At 42.3% G+C, this 20,839-nt stretch overlaps 1 protein-coding gene across 1 annotated transcript in view; it reads left to right on the forward strand.

Moving 5' to 3' along the window:
- triob (trio Rho guanine nucleotide exchange factor b) overlaps window positions 1–20,839 on the forward strand; it is a 132,041-nt gene that overhangs the window by 43,280 nt on the left and 67,922 nt on the right. The window contains exons 11-13 of the mRNA XM_073847700.1: window positions 585–754; window positions 2,449–2,623; window positions 15,023–15,218. Coding sequence (XP_073703801.1) covers window positions 585–754; window positions 2,449–2,623; window positions 15,023–15,218 — 541 coding nt within the window. The remainder of the gene's footprint in view (window positions 1–584; window positions 755–2,448; window positions 2,624–15,022; window positions 15,219–20,839) is intronic.

Consider the following 20,839-nt stretch of genomic DNA (forward strand, 5'->3'; position numbering starts at 1 on the left):
GTTTCCTTCTGGCCCATATATATTCCACAAACAGTGAATGATAATGAGTAGACAGTGCGTACATGATTTACGATATACTTAATACAAACAAACAATGCTCTCTTTAATGTCTCCATATGGCATAATGTTAGCCATCTGCTATCTGTAGCAGTCTGGCTCATGTAGACATCTTTGTTTCTGAGAGTGTGTTTTATAACAGGGTAAGTAATGATAAAGGGTTAAAGGCTGGAGTTTTGAAAAAAGAGAAAGGTAGAGAAAGGTGGAGGTGGAAAAAGACAATGGGGAGGTGTGGAAGGACAGGGCATGGCCTGCTGTGGCAGGAGATGCACTCTTTGACATGCCAACACAGGCAGATGGCTAATCCTGAGCTCACACAAGACAAAGCCATTCACAGGAAATAACAACACCAGCCGTTCGGTGGCAGCCAAAGTCTGTCTGGCTGTTTCTCTTGTCATGTTTGTGTATATAGATATATTAGATTCTAGAACGAATGTTATTAGTTTGAAGACCCTACGTAGTTCACTGACTAGTTTATAATATTGTGAAGTTTCTGATTGGCTGGTGATGATGTTATTCTTCTGCAGCTGTGGACATGGTTGGAGGAGCTTCAGAAGGAGCTGCTGGATGATGTTTATGCTGAGTCAGTAGAGGCGGTGCAGGAGCTGATCAAACGTTTCGGTCAGCAGCAGCAAACCACCTTGCAAGTCACCGTCAACGTCATTAAAGAGGGGGAGGATCTTATCCAGCAGCTCAGGTACTGGCCAGTGAGAAAGCATTGGTTTAGTGGAAAATGACGTTGACCTGTTGTCATGGGAATTCTGACACAAACACATACTGTATGCATGTCATGTAATGGCCTTAGTATCCCATTGACGTCTGTTGTATTAATTACAATTGCTAAACCCTAACCTAGCAGAAACGTTTGCATTTTTGCAAGATTATGTAGTCATTTTATGAAACTAGTCACTGAATTGGGACCGGAAATCAATGCAAGTTTTTCAGGTTTCATTAATAAAGCAAATTTAGTGGACTACAAAATCATGCACAACACGAACACCTTACAAATCTGTAATAACTACTTTGAAAATCCATCATGAAACGCCAGTAAATTGGTGTTATTCTCACTAACACATCCACTGTTCAGTTTTATATCTACAGTTTTAAATGTGACCCTGGACCACAAAACCTTAAGTAGCATTTGTAGCAATAGCCAAAAATACATTATAGGTGTCAAAATGATTGATTTTTCTTTTATGCCAAAAATCATAAGGATATTAAGTAAAAATCATGTTTCATGAAGATTTTGGTAACACTTTACAATAAGGTTCATTAGTTAAACATTAGTTAATGTATTAACTAACATGAACTAACCATGAACAATACATTTGTTACTGTATTTACTAATCCTTATTAACATTAGTTAACGGAAATACAGTTGTTCATTGTTTGTTCATGTTAGTTCACACTGCATTAACTAATGTTAACAAAAATTTAATAATGTATTAGTAAATGTTGAAATTAACATTAACAAAGATTAATAAATGCTGTATAAGTCCAGTTCATTATTAGTTCATGTTAACTAATACGGTTAACTAATGTTAACTAATGAACCTTATTGTAAAGTGTTACCAAGATTTTTTTTATAAATGTCCTACCGTAACTATATCAAAACGTAATTTTTGATTAGTAATATGCATTGCATGCAACTTAATTTGGGCAACTTTAAAGGCGATATTCTCAATATTTTGATTTTTTTGCACCCTTAGATTCCAGATGTTCAAATAGTTGTATCTCAGGCCAAATATTGCCCTATCCTAACAAAACACACATCAATGAAATTCAGCTTTCAGATTCATAAAAAAATTACCCTGGTTGACTGGTTGACTGGTTTTGTGGTCCAGGGTCACATAGGGTCAATTCACAAAAAATAATATAGTATCTTCATGTCTTATAGTTGCATTTAATAGATTAGCGATGGCCGATAATATAGTTCACATTTCCTAATTATAAGATTTGCTACAGTATATATCTGTTTGTGTGAGTATAATCTATGTATGCAAATAAAATTAGTTAAACTTATCTGTCCAACCTCATTTATGGAACTGTGCAATAATATAATTTATAAACAATCTAGCAGTTGATATTTTCAGTTTCCAATCCCCCAGCAAATGTAGAATATAGATTGATTGCGTCCAAATTTTATACACAGAGGTGCACATAGACTCACTTAAACGTTAGACTTCTGTCTTTACAAACTACATATATTTTCTTTAATAAAATATGAGAACACAGAGCTGCACAACTACCATAAAAACACAGTAACACATTCATACACTTAATTGACCCATGTCCTAAACTGTAATAAGAAGACACTTTACTAAAGGTGTATGGTATACATTCTGCAGCAGATGTTGTCTCTCATACTCTTTTTTTTTTTTCTGACCACAGAGACTCTGCAATCTCCAGCAATAAGACTCCTCATAACAGCTCTATGGCTCACATCGAGAGTGTCCTGCAGCAGCTGGATGAGGCCCAGGCTCAGATGGAGGAACTGTTTCAGGAACGGAAGATCAAACTAGAGCTCTTTCTCCAGCTCAGGATCTTTGAACGAGATGCCATTGATGTGAGTTCACAATTTATGACATGTCTGACAGTTTATTTTCAAATGATAAGCCACTGACTTTGTTGTAAACAATGGATCCTAACACTCAAGACAAGTGGTTTTCGAAAAGGTACGCAACTCATAGCGCTATTTTTGTGCAAATTGATCTTCTTTCGTATAAAGAAATATTTTCAATCCAAAACTGGAGCGTTTTTCTAATTTTTCTAATTAGCTATCTAATTATTCATATGTTGTGTTAATCGTTTTGCATGTTGCTTAGCCACTTCAGTTCATGATATTAACAAATTTTAATATTTGATTTTAGAAACATATTTGTTTTTAAATTACAATTTTGCTCTGATATATTTGTTCTCATAGCTATCAGGCAGCCCTCCATGATTACATGATTTTGAAGTCTCAGTTCTGCGTCATTTGTGAGATAGAAAGCTATACCGCGTGTTGTCACTTCTATCTTTCCCGTCCATTTTGATCTGATCAAAGAAACGAAGTGCTAAAAGACAAAATCCATTGATCTCTGAGATTCTGAACGGAAGCCTTGAGCAAAGATAAAGCCGTCATGGATGCTCTTTTTACAGCCTGCTCTATAAGTCATGGAGGATTGTGTCTCTGGATGTGTGAAAATGAGTCACACTTTTGTCAAAAAGGAGAAGCTAACAGCGTTATTGTAAGGAAGGGTCAGAAGCATGGAGATCCATTTGCAGTTTTTATTACAATCGTAGTCAGACAGAAAAAGGTCAATCACCGTGAGCAGGGGTAACGTAGGCGAGGCAAGAGAGAAGTCAGAGCAGGTGTAAATCAGGGCAGGCGGCGAGAATCAATAATCCAGTAAACAGTCCGAGGTCAGGGAAAACAGAGAGGCTTCAGAAGTAGATTAACAGTCCGAGATGGCAACAAGAAAGGCAAACACAGAATAAACGCTCAGAGATGACAGCGGGGGCAAATCAAGACTTCGCGAAGACTAGTGTGTGTATTGAGCTTATAAGCAGTTCTGATAATGAGCAGCAGGTGTGTGTGTGTGTGTGTGTGTGTGTGTGTGGGTGTGTCAGTCCCAGGAATGAAGGAGTGTGGGAGATGGAGTCCGAATGTGACCGAACTAATATTCAGGAGAGGGTTCCCTCTGGTGGTGCGAAGGAGAAGGAGGTCTGGGAGCCTTCTCCGTTACAGAGCTCTCCCCCTGCGAGCGGCTCCCGACGCGAGGAAGCACACGGCGCCGGGGTCTACCGCGAGGTCTGGGGGCCGGTCTCTCCGGGTGCGTCCTGTGAAACTCTTCAATGAGTGTGGGGTCCAGGATGTCTCCAGCATTGACCCAGGACCGCTCCTCCGGACCATAACCCTCCCAATCGACCAGGTACTGTAGGACATTTCCCCGGCGCCTGGAGTCGAGCAACTCGTGCACCCAATAAGCCTCCTCGCCGTCAACCAGAATGGGGGAGGTCTGTAGATCGGCTCCCTCCTCGGGCTCTCCTCTCGGACCACCAGCGGGTTTGAGGAGTGAAACATGAAAAGTAGGAGAAATACGATAGTTAGTGGGCAGATCTAATCGGAATGATATGGGAGAAATTTGTCTTAAAATTTGGAAAGGACCGACATACCTGGGACTGAGCTTTCGACTGGGGAGTTTGAGGCGCAGATCTCTGGAGGACAACCAGACCCATTGGCCGGGAGTGTAACGAGGACCAGCACGGCGGCGTCGGTCTGCCTGTAGGGCCTGGTGCCTGACGGCACGGGAGAGATGAGTGTGTGCCCGATCCCAGGTCTCCTCACTCCGCTGGAGCCAATCCGTAACAGAGGGTAATTCTGAGGGCTCCCCTGACCAAGGGAACATCGGCGGTTGGAATCCCAGAATGCATTTGAAAGGCGTCATGCCTGTAGCGGACTTGACCAGGGAGTTTTGGGCGTATTCGGCCCACATGAGGTATCGGCTCCAGTCTGACTGGTTTTGATGGCAGTATGAGCGAAGGAAGTGGATGATCTCCTGATTCAGGCGTTCTGTCTGGCCGTTGGATTGAGGGTGATATCCTGACGTGAGGCTGATGTTAACGTTGAGTAACTTAAAGAAGGAAGACCAGACTCTGGACGTGAATTGGGGGCCTCGGTCGGACACAATATCCTCGGGTAGTCCGTAGAAGCGGAACACCTGATTACACAGCACTTCAGCGGTTTCAAAGGCCGTTGGAAGCTTTGGCAGTGGGACTAAACGGCAAGCCTTGGAGAAACGGTCAACTATGGTGAGTATAATAGTGTTGCCCTGGGAGACAGGTAAGTCGGTGATGAAGTCTATGGTGAGATGGGACCATGGTCGGCGAGGAAGAGGTAAGGGCTGTAACAAGCCGGCTGGGAGACACTTGGGTGACTTAGAGATTTGGCAGGTGGTACAGTCCCGAATATATTGGATGGTCTCTGTGGCTAACGTGGGCCACCAGAAACGGTTCCTTAATAGTTGAATGGTGGCATTGATTCCAGGGTGTCCTGAACTAGGTGTGGCGTGTACCTGGGTGAGAAGTCGTTGTCGAAGAGCCTCGGGAACAAACAAAAGGCCTGGAGGACACTCAGGAGGTGGAGGTGCTTGCTGGTTCTTGATCTCAGTGATGATGTCCTACTGAATAGGAGCCACCAAGAGTCTTTCAGGCAGGATGTTCTCTTGATGGTCAGGAGAGGGTAGGTATTCTGTCTGTCTAGAGAGTGCATCTGCCTTGGTATTCTTGGTGCCAGGTCGGTAAGTGACAGTGAACTGGAAGCGTGTGAAAAATAGTGCCCATCTAGCCTGCCTGGGGTTGAGACGCTTGGCGGAGCGGAGGTATTCAAGGTTCTTATGGTCTGTGAAAATGATGAATGGATACTTGGAACCCTCTAGCCAGTGTCGCCACTCCTCCAGGGCGAGTTTCATGGCGAGCAGCTCGCGGTTGCCCACATCATAGTTCCTTTCGGCGGAAGAAAGTTTCCGTGAGAAGAATGCACATGGGTACATCTTAGCCGGATCGCCGTGTCGTTGAGAGAGGATGGCGCCTACCCCGGTGTTGGAAGCGTCCACTTCCACAATGAATGACCGTTCCAGGTCTGGATGGCGTAGAATAGGTGCCGAGGTGAATCGTGTTCTGAGCTCATCGAAGGCCTGCAGTGCTTCAGGTGACCAGGAGAGTCATTGCGTCTGGCGTTTAGTCATGGCTGTGAGGGAAGCAGCAATCAAACTGAAGTTGCGGATAAAGCGCCTATAGAAATTAGCAAATCCAAGGAACCGCTGTAATTCCTTGAGGGTCTGTGGACGTGGCCACTTCAGAACAGCCTCTACCTTCTCCTCCTCCATCGTGACACCCTCTTGACTGATCACATACCCTAGGAAGGAGATGGCGGGCTGATGAAATTCGCATTTCTCCATCTTGGCATAAAGTTGGTATTGAATCAGCCATTGGAGAACAGCTTGGACCTGTTGGATATGTTCGGGTAGGGAGTTAGAGTAGATCAGGATGTCGTCTAAGTAAATAATCACCCCTTTTCCCAGCATGTCTCGGAACACGTCATTCATAAAAGACTGAAATACTGAAGGACTGTTGGCCAGGCCAAAGGGCATTACCCGGTATTCGTAGTGCCCATTAGTGGTGGAAAAGGCCGTCTTCCACTCATCCCCCTCTCGGATGCGGATGAGGTTGTAGGCATTACGCAGGTCCAACTTAGTGTAGAATTTGGCCTGGCGGAGCTGTTCGAGGGCTGCAGGAACTAAGGGTAAGGGGTAACGGAACTTAACAGTCACCTCATTCAGGCCACGATAATCAATGCAGGGTCGAAGTCCACCATCTTTTTTCTTCACAAAGAAGAATCCGGCCGAGGCGGGTGACGTGGATGGCTGAATAAATCCCTTGGCAAGCTCCTCCTTAATCTATTTGTCCATAGCCTCGGATTCGGGTTGAGAGAGGGGGAAAATGCGTCCTTTGGGAGGTGATTTTCCAGGGAGTAATTCGATGACACAATCCACAGACCGGTGAGGGGGGAGCTGGGAAGCTCTCTCTCTACTGAAGGCAGTAAGTAAATCCATATAAACTGAGGGTAGGAGGGCAGTGTCAGCGTCGGGTTGGGGTGGTGAGTGGTACCTAGGTTCTGACTGGATGATTGGAGACAGGCATCGCTCAAGACAAGAAGGGCCCCATCGCAGAATCTCTCCCTCTCTCCATGAAATGTGTGGATTGTGTGTTCGTAGCCAGGGTAAACCGAGGATGATGTTATGATGAGGGGAGTGGATGATAAAGAATCTGATGCGCTCGTTGTGTAGAGCTCCTATTTGTAGTCGTACTTCCTCTGTAATTTCTTGAACTCTTCCTTTACCAAGCGGCCGGCCATCTAGCGCCTCCACTGCCAAAGAAGAGGAACATGAGGTGAGGGTAATATCGAGCTGCCGAGCGAATTCAAGCGACATGAAATTACCAGCGGCACCGGAGTCAATTAGTGCAGTGGTGGTTCTGGAGAGTTTAGTGGTATATATGGTAACTGGTAATTTAATATTGGAGGTAGAAGAGATCTCACTCACCGTTCAGGGCTGGATGGCTGGTCGGATGGGACAGGAAGCTTTCACATGACCGGCCTGTCCATAGTATAGACATAGGTGATTCTGCATCCGTCGTTCACGCTCCTCCTGAGTCAGATGGGTAACGCCGACTTGCATGGGTTCATCATTAGTAGGAGTCTCGGACAGAAAACGCCTCGGGGCATGTGAGGGACGACGGGAGCGAATCAAGTTATCCACTCTGATGGCTAGCTCAATGAATTCATTCAAGGTGCGACCCTCATCACGGCAAGCTAGTTCAGACTGCAGCTCGGCGCTTAATCCTCGTCTGAAGAGCAGCTTTAACGTATCCTCCACCCACAGTGTTTGTGCGGCCAAAGTACGAAACGTGAGCGCATAATCCGCGGCCGTCCGTCTCCCTTGTGACAGCGCCAATAATTGATCGCCGGTACTCAGACCCCCAGCTGAGTGCTCAAAGACCTCTCGAAAGTTCTGAAGGAAGGCATCAAATGTGTGGAAAGCCGTTCCCTCCGTACGCCAAACCGCTGTTGCCCAATCCAACGCCCTCCCGGTGAGTAGTGAACAAACAAAGGCTATGCGACTAGAATCCGTGGGATATAGTGAAAGTTGTTGGTTCACAAAGAACGAGCATTGAAGCAAAAATCCCTTACACTGAGCTGGGTCTCCGCTGAACTTCTCCGGGAAGGCGAGGCGTGGGCTGATGCTGGCCGGCGGGCTCGCGGCGGCGGCCGAAACGGCTGGTGGCGTCATGGCGTGAGCGACTACAGGTGTGGGTGCTGACGGTGTAAGTTGTAGGCTCCGTACTGCTTGAACGAGCTCCTCCGTGAGTATAGTTAAGTGAGAGAGCTGTTGTCGATGCAGAGCGAGCTGGGCGGCTTGGGCAGAAAGCTCAGTAGTCAGCTGATTGACGGCTGCTGGATCGCTGTCAAGCGAAGTCTTCTGTAAGGAAGGGTCAGAAGCATGGAGATCCATTTGCAGTTTTTATTACAATCGTAGTCAGACAGAAAAAGGTCAATCACCGTGAGCAGGGGTAATGTAGGCGAGGCAAGAGAGAAGTCAGAGCAGGCGTAAATCAGGGCAGGCGGCGAGAATCAATAATCCAGTAAACAGTCCGAGGTTAGGGAAAACAGAGAGGCTTCAGAAGTAGATTAACAGTCCGAGATGGCAACAAGAAAGGCAAACACAGAATAAACGCTCAGAGATGACAGCCGGGGCAAATCAAGACTTCGCGAAGACTAGTGTGTGTATTGAGCTTATAAGCAGTTCTGATAATGAGCAGCAGGTGTGTGTGTGTGTGTGTGTGTGTGTGTGTGTGTGTGTGTGTGTGTGTGTATGTGTGTGTGGGTGTCTCAGTCCCAGGAATGAAGGAGTGTGGGAGATGGAGTCCGAATGTGACCGAACTAATATTCAGGAGAGGGTTCCCTCTGGTGGTGCGAAGGAGAAGGAGGTCTGGGAGCCTTCTCCGTTACAGTTATCTAATCAGTATCACTTTCACGGTTGCTCTGTATCAAAGCTCTTAAAGTCAACATGAAACAATTTATTTAATTTTTGTAATGTCACCCACGGCTTAAGGTTTGTCTGGTTAGCATGGGCAGTTTAGCCTCTGCAGGTAGATGCTGTAACTGCATCATTTTTCAGCCAAAAAGCTTGTTTCCACATTGACAACTATTCTCAAGTCAGTATTTCTTTGTATTATAGTAGATGTTGTACAGTTGTAGATGTTGACAGTTTTGTGTGAAGGGACAGCGACCTCTGGTGGAGGAGGGAAAACCCGTAGCCCAGAGTCATGACAGTACCCCCTCCTCAAGGAACGGCTTCCAGACGTTCCACAAAGGCCGAGAAAAAAAAAATCTGGAGGGAGGAGGAACGGGGGAATGGTGAACCAGGAGGAGGGATGGCGGGCCAGGCCCGTGTAACGGCAGCAGGCCCGGAAACGAAGGTCTCGGGCAGGGTGTGACCGGACTCAGGAAAAACGTGAGCGGGCACCGCCGCCAGAGGAACGTCAGCGGACATCGCCGCCACAGGAACGTGAGCGGGCACCGCCACCAGAGGAACGTCAGCGGGCACCGCCGCCAGAGGAACGCGAGCGGACACCACCGCTGCCGGAGGAACGTGAGCGGACACCGCCGGCGCCGGAGGAACGTGAGCGGGCACCGCCGCCAGAGGAACGTCAGCGGGCACCGCCGCCAGAGGAACGCGAGCGGACACCACCGCCGCCGGAGGAACGTGAGCGGACACCGCCGGCGCCAGAGGAACGTCAGCGGAACCGGTTCGGCACTCGCTGCCATCCCGTGATCGCGCACCGGCAGGCACCGCCACCAGAGGCATGTGAGCGGACATCGCCGCCAGAGCAACGCGAGTGGGCATCGCCGCCAGAGGAACGCGAGCGGGCACCGCCGCCAGAGGAACGTCAGCGGAACCGGTTCGGCACTCGCTGCCATCCTGTGATCGCACACCGGCGCGGCCGCCATCCCACAAAGGAGCGCCTCTGCCGCCGTCATGAAGTGGACGCACTCCAGGAACAGAATGAGCGGACGCCACCGCATCGAGAACAGAGTGAGCGGGCACCGCCGCCTCGAAAAGAAACCTCCCCGCTGGACCCATAAGTGGTGTTTGGATTCTGTCACGGTGAGAGATGAATGAGGTCAGGGTCCAAAAATGCAGGTGAGGAATATTTAATTAAACAAACAAAACAAAAGGCCAACAAGGCACAACAAGACACGACAAGCAAGAGCAAGACTGGAGCAAGAAATACAGACATCCGAATACACAAAACTGAAAACAATCCAAACACGAAGAGTGGTGGGAGAGTGGGAACTAAATAGTCCTAGGTGATGGGGAACAGCTGTGTGATCAGAGAGTGACAGGTGTGTGTGATGAGGCATGGAGTGTGGAGGGAATAGAGACAGCGACCTCCGGTGGAGGAGGGAAAACCTGCAGCCCAGAGTCATGACACTTAGTTATTGAATTCATGTGTTTTATTCAGACCTATCGGCACAAATGTATAAAATCTAGCACCTAGCCATGCAGTCTGCATGTACAAACATAAAAAAAAAAATGGGTAATTCTGAAGAGCTGAGTGAATTCAAGCTTGTTACTGTGATACCAACACTCTAAAGATTCCATAGCTGAAGAGTTAACTATCAGCAAAAAAAACTGTGATTAATGATGCCAAGCATCAGATGGAGTGGTGTAAAGGACGCCACCACTGGACTCTGGAGCAGTAGAAACATGTTCTGTGGAGTGACGAATCATGCTTCTCTGCTAGGTAAGTCTGCTTTTGGCAAATGCCAGGAGAACGTTACCTGCCTCGTTGCATTATGCATGAGGGATAAAGGTATGGGGCTGTTTTTCAGAGGTTGGGCAAGGCCAGTGAATTCTTCAGAATACCAAAACATTTTAGACAATGCTATGCTTGTAAGATTATGGCAGTTTGGGGAAGGCCCTTTTCTATTACTGCATGACGGTTCCCCAGTGCACAAAGCAAGGACCATAAAGACATACAGCATGTCACAAAAGTGAGTACACCCTTCACATTTCAGCAACCATTTTAGAATATCTTCTCAAGGGACAAAAGAAATGAAACTTGGATATATTGGAGAGTAGTAAATGAGCAACCTGTATAACAAGATTTAGATTTATTGTCCCCTGAAAATTACTCAACATACAGCCATTATTGTGGTCACCATACTTGGCCTCACTTCACCTCCTTTCCTTTCCTTTCCTTTATTGTCACCCCATCACCTTCAGCTTCCTCAGCAAGGCATCTTGGCGGTGTGTTTGGGATTGTTATCATGTTGGAAATCTGCCGTTCGGCCTAGTTTCTGGAGGGAAGGCATCATGTTTTGCTCCAGAATGTACAGTACATAATGGAATCCATGTTTCCCTTAATGAACTGCAGCTCCCCAGTACCAGCAGCAATCATACAGCCCCAGATCATGATGCTACCACCACCATGCTTGACTGTAGGCAAGACACAATTTTCTTGGTACTCCTCACCAAGTCATCACCATACATGCTGGACACCACCTGAGCCAAACAATTTATCTTATAGTCTCATCAGACCACAGGACATGGTTCCAGTAATTCATGCTCTTGGACAGGTTGTCTTCAGCAAACTGTTTGTGAGCCAGCTTCAGATGATCCTTTCTTCTGGGACAACGCCTATGCAAACCAGCTTGTTGCAGTGTGCACCGCATGGTCTGAGCACTGACAAGCTGACCTTCTACTTCTGCAACCTTTAAAGCAATGCTGGCAGCACTCATGCATCTGTTTATTTGAAGCCAGGTTCTGCACCTGATGCACAGAATGAGTGCTCAACTTCATTGATCTACCCTTGCAAGGCCTGTTCAGAATGGAACCCATTTGGAAAACCTCTGTGTGACCGTGACCACTGTAGTGTAACTCTAATTCCCCTCTAATAGTCTTGGCCATCTTTGTGGAAAACAACAATTCTAACATTAAAATCCTCAGAGAGTTCTTTGCCATGAGATGCCATGTTGAACATCCAGTGGTCAGTATGAGATAATTGTACTTAAAGCACCCAATTTTAACTGCTCTAATACAAGATACACAAGTTTGTATGGTCCGGGCAAGCAGACAAAAATGTAAAGATGAATAGGACATGTGGCTTTGCATGGTTTCTCGTCAGCATCAGTGCTTGACATCACAAATGCTCTACTGGATAAATGGGCAAAAATTCCAATAAAAACACTCCAGAATCTTGTGAAAAGTCCATCCAGTTGTAGTGATAATGTACATTTAATTTAGCTCAAAGGGAATTGATTATGATTCAAAAGGGAATTTGAACAGAGTCGCTGTTTTACGGCTGTTCAGAGTCGACTCGCGATTCATTGAACGAGCCGTGTAACAGAAACTCTGCAATGGGTATTACTATCCAGAATATAGTGAAAACACTATATATTAGCACAGTAGCAAAATCGGCAGTTTAAGACATTAACTTGTGAGCACAAAACACAAGATACTTCTCTTTTCTATTAAAAATAAAATTTTATTGGATAAACCTAAGACTTACAAACTAATCTAACACATAAACACACGCATTCACACAGGTTGCAGAAAGAGAAAGTGAGGAAAGAATGAGTTTAAAGGAATGAAAATATGAAGTCCCAAGTTTATAGCAATATGTGCAATTGCTTAGACCTGAACAACCATCAATCACTTAATTAACCCTCGTATTGAGTCTCTCAAAGAGGTTATTAAAATTTATATCAAATGCACCAGTTCAGCTAGAATCTGGAGGTTGTACTTGCGTTGCCTTTGTGTTAAGGGAATTCCTTTCGTTTGCGTCGTTCCAGAAAGGGTTTCTCGAGGTTGCTGATTGGTTGGTGGTCGTTCAATGTGATGTCTTCTTGGGCTTTGGCTGGATATGCGGAGTTGTGCGCTGGTTAAAGTTCAGGTCAGCACAGACGTTTGGGTCGCAGCTTGAGGCAAAACTTAACTAGAACACAAAACTCTCAACAGAAAGAAATAAAAGAATTAAAGTAAAAGACAGAAGTGTAACGATCTCCTCATGTTTTCTTTAGAGGAGCAGCTGGCATTTAGGCCAGGGAGCTTTAAAGAATGCTAACAACAGCGTCGAAACGCGGCGGCACGAAGCACAAAGAGTAAGAGAGTAAGATTTGATGGTGTCCTGAGTATTTAAGCTCAGCGTTTGGACACATCCCAAATGGTGTCTTGACCAATTAAAACATTGTCCTCTGGTTTCTCCTCCCAAACCATAAATCACAATGTTATCTGATCAGTCCCGTGGTCCCAGTTTTCCCAGAGTTAAATTTGGACATGATTTCTATAACAAGACTGTAATACATTTTACAAAGTATTGAATTATAGAAACATTTCAAGAATGCAATTTCAATCTCAGGCATACCAGACATCAATATAAACCATTATACTATTCAATAGTTATCAAAAAGGACATACACAATAAGTGATTAAAACATAATAGGCAAATGTGTGGGTTACATAAATGTTTCATTAGTCGTGCATAGAAATGATGAGTTGCTCATGAGTCCTTTCTAGCATCATTTTAGGTGTATATGTGAAAAGGCAGTTTCCTGTGCCGTACTGTGAACTTAAGGATGTGTTCTGTGAGGGAGGAAAAGGTCAAATGGGTGTAGAAGGAATTTCAGACTGCTGGGTGGGGAGGCCCACCAACAAAATCTCTAATGATTGTCATGTGATGTTCAAGATGTGCATTTCTTTGACCATTAATCTTGGTTACTTGCCCCAAATTTGACAATCTCCTTCCTTGCGATTATCAACAAGTGTCCTTTTGTGTTAATGTTGCAAGTTCCTAGTTGGTTAGGTTTGCTTCAAGCTGGCTGGCGCCAGGGTGTCAAATGACAAATTTTACGACAGGAGTCTTGTCATGCTGGGTCTCTTGTGGAATTTGGGTCTGTAGAAGTGTTTCAAAACTTCTACTCGAATTGCCTGAATTGTCTGATTCGTGCTGAGATCCTACAGTTATAGCTGCAATGGAAGGGCCAACTTCATATTAATGTCTATAAATTTAGAATGCAATGTCAGTAAAGTCCCTTTTGGTGTAATGGGCAGGTGTCCCAATACTTTAATGTACTATAATGTATGTTTTCTCTAGTGGCCTAGATGATGTCGCCTAAAATAGAAGTTATTTAAGAGGTGGATCAAAGTAATTGCATTGTGATTATTGGTTATGAAAGACATTTTTTTTTTCTGTGGGTTAAAATGCATTGAACAGTCATGCACAAGAAATTCACAAATATATGATCAGTTTCAGCTGACTCTAAGTGAGATGCCTTTCCTCTGTGCATTTGTCATTATTATCCTGACCTGCAGAAAGCCCATCATGCATTGCGTTTGACCTTTAGTGGCTGTGTTTTTATTGTTTAGCTTGTAGGAAACCCTATATGAAGTAATCAGAGTCACAAAACGACCTGGCTTTTGTAGTAAAAGTGATATTGCTCTCTGTAACATAATCCAGTAAAGATCTAAGAGTATCACATTCCATAGGGAGTTTTGAGGGGGCTCACGTTCCACTGATACTTTGCTGAAAGATAAGGTAAAACAGAGAAGGCAGAGAGCAAACCTGAAAGAACAACCTGAAAATTGTACACATGTATCTAACTTCCAGTTTGGGTGACGATTGTAGGTGAGCTCCTACATCGGCTGTCAGGTAGTTGTAGTTACTCAGAGCAGGGCGGGTCTAGACTGTCAGTCAAGGCGGCAGGGTGCCAGTAGGTAGAGCAGTGGGTGTGTGATTTCCCAAACGCTGCTCCCACACATTGAAGAACACATTTACTTCTTAAGGGAAATGGTTGTGTTCCTGTTCAAGTCATCACCAACTCTACTTATCAGCACTTCACTCAGGCTGGGGAAAATGCTCGTGTTCTTTAGAGAAGGAGGAATTCTCAACCACACAGCAGTGCAGAGTGAGTGCTTCAGACTTTTGACAGGAGGATTATTTGTTCAAATCATGATTTTAAACTAGCAATTGCTATATCATTGGCAAATGTTATGTTTTTAAAACTATGGCACTGTTGTTTTATTTTTTCTTTGGTGTTATTGAGGAATAACTTAGTGAGCTGCACTGAAAAGTGTTGAATAGATGTTCTGTTTTGCGATGTTAACAGAGCTGAAGTGAACTGCTTGCCAAGTGATTCATGTTTCTCCTGTTTTTACCCACCTGTTGTTAAGGCAACACTTTACAGTCTATTAAGTTGCCTACTTTCTCTTGACATGCAATTTGTGGATATTAAAATTGTAATACTCTCATTAGAGTATTAGTAGTAAATTCATTTCAAAACGTGTTAAATCATTTATTGTAGATACGGTCACTGATGCATGCCTTATTTTGGTGTTGTTTGTGTGGATGTGTTGTGTAGGTCATCTCAGACCTGGAGTCATGGAATGAGGAGCTGTCTCAGCAGATGAATGAGTTTGACACTGAGGATCTGACGCTAGCTGAGCAGAGACTGCAGCATCACGCTGACAAAGCTCTTACCATGAACAACCTCACCTTTCACGTCATACACCAGGGTCAGGAACTCTTGCAGTACGTCACAGAAGTTCAGGCCTCAGGTAAGCACACATTCAAGCATTACTATACTAGGTTAAGAGATCACTGCATTTAAATGTAAAGCTACATATGCACTAACAAAAAATGTACCAGAATGTATTAATATAATTTGTTTTTTGGAACAGAGTTTACTTGTAAAATGATGATTCTTGGTCATTAGACAATAGGAATACCATAGTATTTAGATATAGAACCATATTATATATTTGTATATATTTGCATGGATTCCTATTAAAATGACTGTATTTTGCCAAATATATGCTTCACAGTAAGTATCATGGTATTTTCTGAAATACCTTGTGCTACCATAAACTCCATGCTGTATTAATATGATAATCTGATAAATGGTGTATATCAAAGAGTGTGCAAACGTCCCACCCTGTAAAAACGCATTCTGGAAGATGCACAAAACTCAAATTAAAGCAAAACAAAACTTAATAGTAACAATTAAATTTATAATAATTAAAAACATTAAAAAGCACCTAAAAAAATACTAAAAATTTCACTAAAATTAAATATAAAAATAAAATATAAATAAAAATACTGTTACAGCCTGAAGGTAAGATTCACATTAGTGAATTTTTGGTGATCTAACACAGCATATCTAACACAGATTCACTTTCTAAACAAGCAGCTTTCTATTGGTCAACACATTGAATTTCCGTGACCATATGAACCCATCACAAAATTGGCATGGGGAATTATTTCGCCCTCACATAAAATTCCCAATTGCATGGATTCCTATTAAAATGACTGAAGAGCATAGTAAAAGTAACCACAAAAATCCACTTGCAGTACATTACAGGTGGTCAGGTGACTGTGTGTTCCAACACACACAAGCAGAAAGGCACTAAATCAAGATATCTGATCCACAGCATGAGGATATTTTTTGTGAGCTGATAATGCATTTGCAATCTGTGCACAAGCCCCAGAGAAACAGAGTGCATGTCTTTGTATAATGTTTTTGTAAGCCAACTTTTGCGGTCACTGGATCACTGTCGTGAGGCATCAGAGATGTGTGTGTGTGTGTGTGTGTGTGTGTGTGTGTGTGTGTGTGTGTCAGTGTGTCAGTCCAGAGCAGGCTTAAGGGGGGAGGAGGGGATGTAGCTAAACGCTAAACTCTAAAGCCAAACGCAGCAGGTCTAACCAGGCACCCAGCAGCCCTCCCTTCCTCCCACCCGGCACTGTAATCCTATAGACTGACACTGCCTAGCAAAATCACTGGTCACACACACAAGATTTGACATCTGACAGCACGCACAGATAGCAGAGAGCAAAACGAATCCTCATTTTACTAGCATCTTTTTGTGGAGGCACAAATACAAACGCAAAACTGGAGTATTCCCAGAGCTTTAGCCCAATGCAGCTCTGGGCTACGGGTATAAAATGTGAGTATGTCTGTGTCTGTGATAATGTGTGTGCTAACAATGCTAAGACCCATGTATCCGCACTTCTGTACATGATATTTGTGTTATAGGTCAGTTATCGATTGTATTTTTGATTAAGTTTGTTGATTTAGTTTTTCTTGATTTGAACAAAAGTCATGCTACTTCTACAGTTTTTTAAAGACAGTATGAAATCAAAATTGATCCCATTTACTGTCTGCATGCATATTGCAGGTTGCATTGGGCATAATTCGTCATAAAGAGAAATGTTAATCAGAATGCAATAACTTTGTGACATTGTATCATTTGAATATTGACAAAAATGTAATCTTAAAGAAGGTAAACTTATTGTAAATGTCATTTCGATTCGATGCCTTTAAACCTGAAGTGTGTTGTTTGTGCAATCCCATCTGCCCCCATTCCTGTCCCAAACTCACATTATTGGTTGAATTAATGTCACCACTGCCAAAGAGCTACAGCCATACTTACTGTACTTCCAAACCTTTATGACTTTTAATATTAAATGTAAAATAGTTTGAGAAATGTTTCAGAATGTATCAGTAATTTTTGTCCATACAGTGGAAGTCAATAGTAAGCAAAACTGGTAACTAGAATTTAATTAAAAAATTGTGTTTGGTGAAGAATAAAAATCATACAGGTTTGAAACAGCATTAGGGTGAATAAATGAGAGCAGAAACCTAATTATAAACTCTATCTATATCTCTATACGCTGGGATTGAAGAAAAATTATTAGTAATTGGTAGTAAAATAGTAAATTAGTAAATGGTAATAATTCACCTGATTCTTTGTGAAATTTCCATAATTTAGTTAGAGTTCAGTTAAAATAATTCAAATATGTATGATTCTCCACCATACTCCTTTCATGTTTATTGTGGCCTCTCTAATGCCTGTGTTCTTTAATCGGGTCTTTGTCTTGTCCAATTGCTGTCTTGGCAAAAAATCACAAGCTGAGTAAAGTCATGGTACTAAAGTCTTCTCACAGATTACCAACATATCCTGCCTTTGCATGTGATGTTGTTTCTTATCTATCCAGGTGCGATTTTATTTTTCGCGATGACTTTTTCTGAAGTCAAATGTTTATCATCTAAAGTTTTTATCTTTAGAGTAAAACTCAGGGAATATACAGTACAGACCAAAAGTTTGGACACACCTTGGACACACCTTTGAACCAAAGTTTTCTTTATTTTCATGACTATGAAAATTGTAGATTCACACTGAAGGCATCAAAACTATGAATTAACACATGTGGAATTATAACAAAAAAGTGTGAAACAACTGAAAATATGTCATATTCTAGGTTCTTCAAAGTAGCCACCTTTTGCTTTGATTACTGCTTTGCACACTTTTTGGCATTCTCTTGATGAGCTTTAAGAGGTAGTCACCTGAAATGGTTTTCACTTCACAGGTGTGCCCTGTCAGGTTTAATAAGTGGGATTTCTTGCCTTATAAATGGGGTTGGGACCATCAGTTGTGTTGTGCAGAAGTATATATAGTATATATATATAGTATATATAGAATTAAATATTTTATAGAATTAAATATAATTCCACATGTGTTAATTCATAGTTTTGATGCCTTCAGTGCGAATCTACAATTTTCATAGTCATGAAAATAAAGAAAACTCTTTGAATGAGAAGGTGTGTCCAAACTTTTGGTCTGTACTGTATTTAATTGTTATTTTTTAAATTAAAACAGCATGAATTAAAGCCAATTTAACAAATGCTACAATGGTGTGTAATTGTGTTGCAATTGTGTTGCAATCATTATTTTTGTCATATTACCTTAATGAAAATATGTTTTTGTTTGCTGGTTTGTTTTTGCATTCTGGTCATTAGAATTGAATATGAACTAATGTGAAATAATGTCACAGTGCAAAAAAATTAAATAACTAACATAATATAATATAATCATCGATTCTCCAAAACTCTTGTCATTAATATAATATATATTTAATATATTTTGTTTACTTTACATTTAGTCAGACACTTAGCAGACACTTTTATCCAAAGCAACTTAAAAATGAAGATAATAAAATCTATTAAGACCATCAAAATAATATGGTAAATTTAATATTGTAAATACAGAAGGAATATGTCAATATTTTTTATATGTTCCAAACTTCCTTCTGCCAGCTGGTGGCGCTACGACTATAACTGAATGTTGGCATTCAGATGTCTTCAGGCCAAGGCTCCTACCCCATATGTGAAGTTTGGTACAGATTGAACATTGCTTTTTTAAATTAAGTGTAAAACAAGTCATTTCCTGTTGCCAGAAATGACGTCATTTGGAGCCAGTCGATCAAAACGTTTTGGCCTCACTTTTCAGGACTCGTACAGCACACTTGGATTACACTGCCGAAATTTGGTGTTGATCTGAAAAAATACCTAGGAGGAGTTCATTGAAATACAATGCCTGAAAATGGCAAAAACGCCACAAAATTTGTCAAACTAAATTTAAAGTAATTAAGTAAATAACTGACTTCTTGTAGGGATTCGGATTTCGTACCAGGAGACTTTTTTGTAGGTATTGGTGTGTCCCATGTGTGTACCGAATTTTGTACATGTACACTATATTGCCAAAAGTATTTGCTCACCCCCTTTTAATGAACAGGTTTGACTACTTTAGTAATTTCCATGAGTACAAATCATAATGTTTAAGCATAAAATGATATTCTAGGGAATTGTGTGCTTCTAATTTTATAGCAACAGTTTGGACAGGACCAGGTGAGTCAGTCAGAGTGGAAGAACTTGACTGGTCTGCAGAAAGCCAAGTCCTAATCCCAGCTGAACACTTCTGGTGTGACTTTAAATGCAGACCTTGAGCCAAAAACTCCACCAAACACCAACACCAACACACGTATGGGTACAGTCATTTTAGACAAATCCCAAACTTTCGCAACAGAGATGGAAATACAATTTTTAAATACATTAATTATGTTTCCATATTTGTTGCCACAGTTTTAGAAGTGCCTATTTCTGTTTTAAAGAAGGAGTGTCACAATACTTTTGTCCTTGTATAGTGTTTGTACAAGTCATTGGTGTTTGGTGATGAGTTTTTGGCTCAAGGTCTGCATTTAAAGCCACACCAGAGGTGTTCAACTGGGATTAGGACTTGGCTTTCTGCAGACCAGTCAAGTTCTTCCACACTGACTGAATGAGTCATTTCGAACCTTGCCTTATATACAAAGGCATTGTCATGTTAGAATTGAAGAGGGTCCTGTCCAAACTGTTGTTATAAAATTAGAAGCACACAATTCCCTAGAATATCATTTTATGCTTAAACATTAAGATTTGTACTCATGGAAATTACTGAAGTAGTCAAACCTGTTCATTAGAAGGGGGTGAGTGAATACTTTTGGCAATATAATGTTTGTGAAACGCAGCTCGAGGGGCGTGTTGTTGAAATTTTATAGGTCGTGCTATCAAGCCATTTTGCCACAACCACTTCTGAAACCCATATCAGATGTAGGGCTGTGCAATTAATCGAAATTCGGTTTCGATTTCGATTTCTGCTTCAAACGATCATGAAAATGCAGTAATCCCCACATGGAAAGAACCTATATGAGGATATATGCGCATATATGAAACCTATATGCAGTATATATGCACATATATGATAATATATATGCTGCATATGCGTATGCCACATATACAGTAGTCAACATTCGAAGTGGATCAAAAAAGTTCATCAAAGTTGTCCTAAGATAAGAACGGGTATTCTTTTTGGTTTTAGGACAAAATTTAATGAAAGGTTTTGATCCACTTCGAATGTTGACTACTGTAGGCAAAATTGAGGTGCATATATGTGCATATACAGGCCATATAGGTTTCCTGTATTGCTTCTTAGAAACGATTATTGCGCCCCATTCTGCCCTTTTACCAGTGGTGCGCTTTCGCTCCTCCATAAAAGCCAAATTTCACATGCAAATCAGCTAAATCATGTAAGGTGGCTTTCATAAAATGGGACGTGATTGATTTATTAATGTTTCTTTGATGTTGTGTTTTTAATAGCACGTAAGAAAACTTGCGCTGTCCTTTGTTAATGCGCTCAGAGACGGAGCGGAACACGGACATGAAAGTTATTTTTAGCTCAAGGTGCGCTCTTAAACGGTCAAATACACGCAAAAATATTTCAAAATGAGGGGCTTGGTGATTATTCATGTAAACTCTTGTCAGTTATGTCTTAAATGAACATAAACAGTTGAGAATGAAAATCCG

Source organism: Garra rufa, chromosome 9 (genome assembly GCF_049309525.1).
Source record: "Garra rufa chromosome 9, GarRuf1.0, whole genome shotgun sequence".
NCBI classification, from domain to species: Eukaryota; Metazoa; Chordata; class Actinopteri; order Cypriniformes; family Cyprinidae; genus Garra; species Garra rufa.